The sequence below is a fragment of the Pempheris klunzingeri genome, chromosome 20 (genome assembly GCF_042242105.1).
Source record: "Pempheris klunzingeri isolate RE-2024b chromosome 20, fPemKlu1.hap1, whole genome shotgun sequence".
In the NCBI taxonomy this organism is placed as follows: domain Eukaryota; kingdom Metazoa; phylum Chordata; class Actinopteri; order Acropomatiformes; family Pempheridae; genus Pempheris; species Pempheris klunzingeri.
In genome coordinates this window covers 19805714-19816104 of record NC_092031.1, presented here as the reverse complement: position 1 = coordinate 19816104, position 10391 = coordinate 19805714, and the positions used below count along the sequence as shown (strand labels likewise).

Genomic DNA, 10391 nt, shown 5'->3' with positions numbered 1-10391 from the left:
TCTGTTTCGGGCTCCTCAGTCTTCTCACGTCACAGACCAGGTGACTAATGACTAGCTAACTTGACTAAACTAAACTGACTAAACTCAACTTCATAAAATCACTTATCGGCTAACTGGTCAAACTTGCTCGCTCCTCTTTGAGGCAAACGGTCTCCCAGGCAACCGTGCGTCTGTCAAAGTGCTCCCCAGCTACAGCGGCAGACTTTGGTTCCAGGTTAGTTTTGTGACCACACGCGGTCTGTGGGGGGGGGGGGGGGGGCACAGTTAAAGTGAGGCAGCGCTGCTGCTGCTGCTGTGTGCGCTTCAGTGAGACAAGCCGAGAACATTAGAAAGCATCTCCGCCACCACCCTCACCTGACAGTACGCTCACTTCTCTTCACTAAGTCTCTGAGTGTTTGAGCTGCTTCTGACATCTCATGAAACGCGGATGCGTGACGCAGGGGCAGAGGGACATTTAGAAGATGTTTCATCCCTGCAGGAGGGGGTGAGGAGGGGTGAGGCGGAGTTTGAGAACATGACAGGAGTTTCCTGTGCGCGCGCCGCAGTGACATAAATGGAGAGCGCGCACGCGATTTCAGTAGAAGCGCGTGTGAAGGAGTGAGACAGGATCACCTGAACAGGTAGGGGACCGGTCCTGTGTGTGTGTGTGTGTGTGTGTGTGTGTGTGTGTGTGTGTGTGTGTGTGTGTGTGTGTGTGTGTGTGTCCCAGCCTGTGGGACGCCAGAGTAACAGGTGGCGGACTGTTCTCGTGAATGTCTTCATTTTTATTATTCACGCTGTCAGACGTGTCGTCCACACTTGGTGGAGTAGATGTAACGTGTTTTACTGCTCCTGGACCCCCCCCAGACCAGCCAGGTCCGCGGGGGTGCACATCACAGACCCACGCCTCGGTCCTCACGTAGTCCACGCGCTCGTCGCCCGCATCTGTCTGTCACACTCACACCGGGGAAAAACAGTCCCATCCAGTGTGTCTGTGTGTGTGTGTGTGTGTGTGTGTGGGGGGGGGGGTTTATCTCCAGCGGACACTGAGTGAGGAGGCTGGGACTAGTTTTCAGCCTGGGACCATTGTTGTTAATAAGGACTTCTGTCTGCTGTGGTCAGCCCGGAGGATGCGGAAGGTGGAGGCAGCTCAATGTCACTGCTCGTCACTTCCAGGCTGTAAAACTAGCACAGTGAAACCGAACGGTCCTCACACGTCCGGCTGAACGCACGGGGGCCAACAGGAGGCGGGGGGGGGGGGCACACAGCGCCAGGCCTTTCCTCAGGAGGTCCGATGTGAAGCAACGAGCCCTCACAGTTTGGACCAGTGGGTGTGACGCGCGGGGGGCGGGGGCTGCCTACGTGCGCCCGGCTGCATCCGCGAGGATGGTGATGTCAGAGGATGGTGATGTCAGAGGATGGAGGATGGTGATGTCAGAGGATGGAGGATGGTGATGTCAGAGGATGGTGATGTAGCAGCAGTAAGGGTGATTCAGACTCAGCCCTGAGCAGCCTGCTGAGGAGGAGGCTCTACTTTACACAGTAGCAGAGTGGACTTGTGTTTATTCCTGCACTGTAATAGTACCTGTAATAATAAAGGCTGGCTGTCCAAACAGTCACAGAATCACAACCAGACTTCATTGACCAAGGAATTAGTTTAGGTGCCGGAGTCAGAACAGTAAATGAAGAAATAAGATAGCAAAAAAGAGAAAATGAAGAGCCATAATGAAAAAGAAGAGTAAAACAACACTGCACAGACAGACCGTATATAGATTTTCCAGGGGAAGTAAGGCCCTGTGTTATGCACTAGTAACGTTGCCAGACAAGCCCAGTGTCCAGTGTTATCTTGACAGAAACCAAAGCAGTGTGACCGAGAGCTACAGGGAGCACAACACACGCACACACACACACACACACACACACACACACACACAGTTGTTGCGTGATTAACTGCATGAAGTAAAAGTGACCGGTGGAAAATGTTGCCCTCTCGGTGGGTGATGGGTGATCTACTGTATGACTGGTGTTAGCAGCTCAGATTACACCTGTGGCTGAATGCAATGACCTGCCTGTCATCATCACAATTAGACAGAGTTAAATAAGGTGGACAAATCATTATATGACATTTTTGGGAGTGACACGTCTCCCCCAAAAATGTCTCTCTGACAGGTGTGGATGTGTCTTTGTGTGCATCACTTTAGGCTTCAGCCGTGCTCTCTGTTGACAGAATGTTGGGATCACTTTGGAGTCCTTTGAGGGGATGATGAGGCCCTCAGTCAGACTCATTCAGGTGGAGGGCCCCTGATGATGACACATGTGACAAATGGTACAGAAGACTTGTGTTGTCCACTGTTGAAATGTTGAGCTGTACTTAGCAACTTTAAGATGTAATAAGTTATTTAGTGTCTAATCACAGTTAAAGCTCCACTGAGCAGCTTAAAAGAGATCATAACATTAGAACCCACGTGATGTGTATGATGTTTGATCAATACTGTCAGCAGAAATGCATCAAACAGAGTAACACTTAAGCTCACATCACGCAGCGTAGAGCATCATTTTCGGTGTACCAATACACTACATAATTACATGTCCATGTAGGTGCAAAAGAACAAGATGTGGGATCAGGGAATAAGAAGGTAAAGGTCTGGGAACATAAAAAAGACACTCTGCCCCGTTTTAAGTGTTACTGCAAACAGCTGCTTATTTACACATCCAGAAGTTACAGAGCTCTGTTATCGTTCAGTTGGTGTCCAGAGTCAGAGTCTTTGCCCTCTTTTAGCTCAGGTTTTGGTCCCTACCACCTCCTAGGGGAAATATGTGGCTCTGTAGCTGTTTCCTGTCGCACTGTGTTCACCAGCTCTCTGAATGTGTCTGTCTGCAGTTGAGCAGGTAGTGAACACTGGGTTTATAGAGCCTTATCACTGATAACAGCTGCCTGCTGCTGGAAATGATGCTACGAGAGCACTGAGAGGGAACCAGAACAGTAAAGATGTGTCCAGACAGCTAAACAACGAGCTGTAAGTGACTATAAAGTTGTGTAAAGCTGAGGGGAGCTGCAGGTTCGGTATACAGTAATGCTCTGTAGATTCACCACTACATGCTTTAAATATGGTTGAAAATGATATTTTGCATGTTCAGCTGTCGCGGGCAGGTCCCAGCTTTGTCTAGATGTCCCTCTAGCTGTTCATGGGACACTAGAATTTGGTTTCAGCTGTAAATTTACAGTGTTGGCTGAGTGGAAGGTGAGAGAGGTTCCTTGTCGTGTCCTTGCAGCACTGATTGGTCTGAGCACCTGGGTTGCAGTTGTTACGATGCTGACACGTGAGTGTGAGAGTGCTGTTCTCCTGTGTCTCTCACTCTCATTCACAGTGCAGGAGAACTTCCAAGAGCCTTTCAGCCGCATGTCAGGGATGACAAGTGATCCCTGTGTGAGGGCTCGTCAGTGTGTGTGTGTGTGTGTGTGTGTGTGTGTGTAGGGTTCATGTAGAATTTGAGGGTCTTATTTTAGTATGGGTGGTCATGGGACCCCATGTGTGGTGTGTGGTGGGCCTATGAGAGGGGGAGGGCCATAATAATGTCACTGATCTCATGTACTTGCTGTGCAGTACAGTACTCACCACTGGCCGTGTCTGCAGGCTGAAAGCTGGAAGCTTCTTGGCCCCGTCCCTGCTCCAGTGTCTCCTGCTGGTTGTGGAGGCGGCAGCGTGCCACAGAGGCAGCACGTGTCTGTCTGGAGCCCCCACAGGCCCACAGGAGTGTCTGCAGTCAGTCACAGAACGTTTGGTTTCATCTGACTGAGATGTTGTGTGACATTCATGTTCACAACGTCATTTCATTATACACATACACATATACACATATACACATATACACATTATACAATTTACTCTGTTATGGCCTGCTGTCCTTAGCCTGCTAGGCATGCCAGCTCCACTCATTTACAACCCCACCCACGCTGCCACCGCACAGCTCCATTTTGCCAGGTGAAGTGTAGTCTGTCTGCAGCTTAAGGCTGAAGAGGAAGACTAGCACACAGTGTCAGGCAACACAGTGGGACTTGGCTATAAACAGATTAGAAGTGTAAGAAGTTGTGTGATCCTTTGACTGTTTACATTCTATGTACAGTTGTTAATGGTGGTCAGTAGCAGGCTTCAGAAGCCTCTCCTTACTGACATAAGGGATGTGTACAGTCTGAGAATGAGGCTCTGATCCCATCTGACACACTCTGGCCTGTTACTCAGAATGTTTCTGAGGACGACAGCTCCTCACTAAGGGGAGTGTCACGTCGGGGCCACAGGAAATGAATGTGCAACTTTAAAAACTACAACTTGCCCATGAGTCAGCATTAAATGTTCACGAGTTCCTGAATTTGTCAACACCATGATGAAATATCCTGTCATGGAAAGAGTGTTCACAGGAGTGCTTGAAGAAAATGCTAAAGACAATTGAGTTCTTGAGCAACAACCATAGATGATTAAACTAAAACAAAGGGAGGAATGTCAAATTGTCTCAAGGAAATACAGAAAAGGTTGTTCTGGTGGCTGTGTGATATCTAACGGAGAGGGAAAACATGTATAACACATACAGAATATATGGAAGATAAGCCAAAAGTTCAGCTGGAGGTCAACACAGCAGAGAAGCCTGAGAGAGGATGAAGGATAAGGATGGCAGAAGAGATGAAAGACAATAAAAACCATTAAAAAACTGTCGATCTAAATGAAGACAAATAAAAGAACAAAAGCAATAAAATGGGCCTCACATAAAAGCAAATCTCTAAAAGTGGTTTTCACCCAGTGGAGTCGCTGAGGTGTGAGACTTCCAAAGCCCGGGGGGGCCTGACGGCAAAACGAGTCATATAACATGGTGGAATACTGCAAAGAGAATCCAGTGGATCATGTGTCATTACTTCATTCCTGTAGGAACACACAGAGGAAACACCTTCAGTCCACAGTGGGCAGCGTGAACACCTGAACTGTACAAGTAGAATGTGTGTGTGCCTCATAGGAGAGACATGTATGGACGGTAGATCTGAGCAGATACACAGCAGGGGAAAGGCTGGCAGGACGAGACAGCACATCGTGTCTGCATGTGGAGTGTGTGTGTGTGTGTGTGTGTGTGTGTGTGTGTGTGGGTGGGTGTGTGTTTCTTCTGGCTAAGGCACAAGCTTTAGCCGCCTTGACAAGCTGTTAACAATAAATCACCTCCAGCAGATAGATACCATTTTCCCATATTTACACCTTCACACCACACACACTATAACACACACACACACACACACACACACACACTATAACACACACACACACACTATACCACACACACTATACTACATACATACACTATACCACACACACACACACACACACACTATACTACATACACACACTATACCACACACACACACACACACACACACACACACACACACACACACTATACTACATACATACACTATACCACACACACACACACACACACTATACTACATACACACACTATACCACACACACACACACACACACACACACTATACTACATACATACACTATACCACACCCACACACACACACACACACACACACACACACTATACTACATACACACACTATACCACACACACACTCTATATAACACGAACACACACTATACCACACACACACACACACACACACACACACTATACTACATACACACACTATACCACACACACACTCTACATAACACACACACACACACACACACACTATACTACATACACACACTATACCACACACACACACTATACCACACACACACTCTATATAACACGAACACACACTATACCACACACACACTCTACATAACACACACACTCAACACAACACACGCACACACACTATACCACACACACACACACACCAACACTCTACATAACACAAATAAACTTTACATAATACACACACACACTCTCCAACATAACAGACACACTCTACAGGGGACACACACTTAAAGTAAAGGAGCTCGCACTGTAAATAAAAGCAGGCTGCAGCCTGGACACCAACAGGCCCAGTGGGATAACACCCAGCGGCGTGTGGATACAGAGCCTCACACACCGATGGAATAAAGTTCCCTCGTTAACAGCATCCAGCAGCAGCAGGGTACCAGCACCTAGTGCACTGACTATGTATTAACACCCAGAAGGTTTGTTCTGAAGTTACTATGAACATACTGCTGTGAACTACAGGGAGCATGAAGTGCTGGAATAAGATGACTCACACAATCAGCAGGAACATTCTCATGGATCAGTCTGTGTTTTTCACCACTTCACAGCCACTGACCTCAGCACAGCAGTCAGAGAGCATCATGGGAGGAGCAGTGGTGGACGACGCGCCCCCGGGGGTGAAGGCCCCAGATGGCGGCTGGGGTTGGGCCGTGTTGGCCGGCGGCTTCGTCATCACTGGCTTCTCCTATGCTTTCCCCAAGGCCGTCAGCGTCTTCTTCAAGGAGCTGATCCGAGAGTTTGACGTCGGCTACAGTGACACCGCTTGGATCTCATCGATTCTGCTCGCCATGCTGTACGGCACAGGTAGACGAGGGTGACGCACACATCCCATAAGCATTCATTGTTAGCTTCAAAATGCTAAACAGCACCCTACACGTGTGTACTGTGTTCTCACTGACTCACTGTGTTTCTTAGGCCCTCTGTGCAGTGTGTTGGTGAACAGGTTTGGCTGTCGACCGGTGATGATGGTTGGAGGGATCTTTGCCTCGCTGGGAATGATTCTGGCATCCTTTGCCACCAGCATCATACACATCTACCTGTGCACTGGAGTAATTACAGGTAGAGCCACAGCATAGATGCCACACAGCAAAAACACACTCAGCAAAGGCTTTGGTCCACTGCAGCTTATCTTAACAACTACTCTCTAACGGTGCCCTTAAATGTGAATTCTGGATCACGGTGGATATTCTTGCTCTTCAGAGTGGGGGAGGAACCTGGGTGTTTTTGGTGGTGCCCTGACCTTTCCTCTACAAAGTCACCCAAAGAAATATTCAAACTAATGGCCAGATTTCTGTGTGAATTCATTGAGCACATTCATGCAGCAGACGAAGCTGAGCCCTCTGAGCTTCACTCGCTTACGACCAGGTCAACACACAGTGATGTAAGGGTCTTTCCATATCCACGCTGTCAGTGGACATAGAAGTTTTGATTTATTCTCCAACACCGCTCTCAGGATAAACTACATTCCTGACCCCACTGCTGATGGGACTTTCAGTGGAAAATGGACTGCACTGTAGCAACAACCTTCTCCGTGTAGTCCCCTTTTCTTCACCTTGAACCTTTCTGTGTAGAGTTTGCATGTTCCCCCCATGTTACGAGTCCTCCAACAGTCCAAAGACATGCAGGTTAACTGGTGACTCTAAAGTACATGTAGATGTGAGTGGTTGTCTGTGTGTGTCGGCCCTGTGATTGACAAGCGATCAGTCCAGGGTGACCCCGCCTCTCACCCAGTGTCAGCTGGGACTGGCAGCCCCCCCTGCGACCCTTAAGGATAAGCAGTATAGACAGTGGATGGATGTCTCAGTGTGTGGACATGCATGTTTAACCCTGGTTGAGGTGCTGCTCACCAACAGTGATGGAATCACATGAAGCCCAAATGATAAAGAATAAAGAAAAGAGAAATGCAAAGGAGACAACAACAGAAGACTAACACTGCAGAGCCTTCTGCTCAAGTTACATATACAACATAACCTTTACACGTCTTTGTAACCCCCCCCCCCCCCCCCCGTCTCTCCTCAGGTCTAGGTCTGGCATTAAACTTCCAGCCATCTCTGATAATGTTGAATCGCTACTTCAGTGAGAAGCGTCCTCTGGCCAACGGTTTGGCGGCAGCGGGCAGCCCGGTGGCGCTGTGCTGCCTCTCCCCACTGGGACAGATTCTCCAGTACCAGTATGGCTGGCGGGGGGGGTTCCTCATACTGGGAGGGATGCTGCTCAACTGCTGTGTCTGTGCTGCCCTCATGAGGCCCTTGTTGCCCCCTAAGAAGCCCGCACAGCTGGAGGAGAGCACTCCCACAGCTGCAGAGGAGGAGAAGAAGCCCACGCCAAAGAAGAAACTGTTGGATTTCCAAGTGTTCAAGGACAGAGGATTTGTTATCTATACCGTCGCTGCCTCCATTATGGTGCTGGGCTTGTTTGTGCCCCCTGTGTTTGTGGTGAACTACGCTAAAGGCCTCGGCTATGAGGACACTAAGTCGGCACTGCTGCTCACCGTCTTAGGATTTGTTGATATGTTTGCTCGGCCTGTGTCGGGACTCATAGCAGGCATGAAGTGGGTACGACCCAGAAGCGTCTACCTGTTAAGCTTTGCTATAATCTTCAATGGCTGCACTGACATCGTCGGATCACAGGTAACAGTTGAGCAGGGAGGAAAGTAAATGACTGTCGTTATGCAGATGTTGGTCAGTTCATTCACTTTTAAAGTGAAGACTTTAAAGTTGTCTTGTGTGGATCTGTATAGACCAGGTTCCTGCATAGACCAGGTTACTGTACAGACCAGGTTACTGTATAGACCAGGTTCCTGCATAGACCAGGTTACTGTACAGACCAGGTTCCTGTACAGACCAGGTTACTGTATACACCAGGTTACTGTATAGACCTGTAACTGTATAGACCAGGTTACTGTACAGACCAGGTTCCTGTATAGACCAGGTTACTGTATGTCTCTCCTGTTCCATCACCTGCTGTCATGTTCTCTCCATGCAGGCGTCTGACTACACAGGTCTGGTGATCTTCTGTATCTTCTTTGGAGTGTCGTATGGCATGGTGGGAGCGCTGCAGTTCGAGGTCCTCATGGCTATCGTAGGGACGGAGAAGTTCTCCAGTGCCATTGGCTTGGTGCTGCTCATGGAAGCCATTGCTGTCCTGGTGGGACCTCCTGGAGCAGGTCAGAGCACGGTTCATCTGAGACTGCGTCATTCATAACAGGGCTCGTCATTATCAGGCGTGCCACGTTGTAAGCATCTGTTATGAATGGTGAACTTGTTGGTATACAGCCACTGGGTTTAGCAGACAGACGTAAAAACAGTCATGAAGTGAAGCTCACAGTAGTTTTGGACACAAAAGTCCATCAAAGAAACCTTTATTCACTGACGTCCGTCAAAGAAAAGCTGATTTGCCACAGTGTTATTGTCCCTGTAGTTCTGGGACAGTGAAGGTATTTCACTAACTATCATGCTACAATGTTCTTGCAACCCCCCCCAGGTCGCCTCTTGGATTACACCCATCGGTACATGTATGTCTTCCTGTTGGCGGGCTGTGAGGTCACGCTGGCGGCCTTCGTCCTCGCCCTTGGTAACTTCTTCTGTATCAGCAAGAAGCAGGAAGACCCGGAGGTCAAGATGGAGATGGCTCTGACTGCAGCGGAGAAGGAAGGGCTGAACCGCGGGGCGGAAGGTGAGGATGACGACAAAGGCAAAGAAGAGCCGACAACAAAAGAGAATGGAAAAGTCGGTGCTGTGAAAGAGGGGGAAGAGATGATGATGGTGAAGGAGATGGGGGAGGAAAACCCATCGCTTCCACATGAACAGCAAGACTAGGAAAAACAAAATGTGCACCAAGAGGACACATTAAAGCACTGAAGGTGGTGTGTGGCAAAGACAGGGAGTCACACAGGGGGGGGGGCTTATGCTACCCTTTAATGAAAATCACAGTTAGATACAATAGAACAGTCGAAATGCTGCTCATACTGGCAAGAACGTGTCCCCCAGCCTGTCTGCTCAGACGATGGACCTCATTCACCAACCGCCTTAAAAACGACGTTTCTTCTGAAGAGCCAGTTACAAAGTTTAAGTTTAGATTGTGACATTAACTGTTCACTGAACAGAATCAAGACACTTAGAGATGTTTTTTCTGTTCTCTTCAGTGTGTAATATTACAGGATTTAGCTTCCTCGAATTCTAATTCTTTGAATAATTGTGTTTAGAAAGCAGTACATACACACCTGAGAGTGTCTCTCCAACAACCCCCCCCCCCCCATGTGTTGGTCCAGCTCTGGTGACACCACAGAGCCTTTAGATTTTAGTTTAGTCTCTCAACATTTCTTCTTCAGGACATTATATCATCCTCATTATAGGATCTTTCTCAAGAACAAGTTCAGAAAAAAGACTTTCTTCTGTGTGTGGATGAGATGTTGGTGCATGAGGCCCACTGACTGTGTTCTTAGCACAGACAGATCCTGATTCCTCCACTCAGGCTATTCTGCCTTCCGTTTGATTACAGAATCCCTAACCCTTCACCCAAGGCCCATTTACTGGCTCTTTCTGGAGCTTTCAACCACGTCACAGTATTTGTCAATTGGCATGTCAAGAGTCCAGGCTCCACTGTGGGCCGACAGAGATGAGGTGAGTGCTGACTCCTTCGGACCTGCAGA

General features: G+C 48.4%; 1 protein-coding gene across 1 annotated transcript; it reads left to right on the top strand.

The window, feature by feature from the left end:
* Positions 1-542: 542 nt before the first annotated feature.
* Positions 543-9558, top strand: slc16a3b (solute carrier family 16 member 3b). The gene is made up of 6 exons (XM_070852295.1): positions 543-620; positions 6289-6544; positions 6656-6799; positions 7760-8370; positions 8726-8906; positions 9224-9558. The coding sequence occupies exons 2-6, from the start codon at positions 6322-6324 to the stop codon at positions 9556-9558; spliced, it is 1494 nt and encodes a 497-aa protein (XP_070708396.1). The 5' UTR covers positions 543-620; positions 6289-6321.
* Positions 9559-10391: the final 833 nt, after the last annotated feature.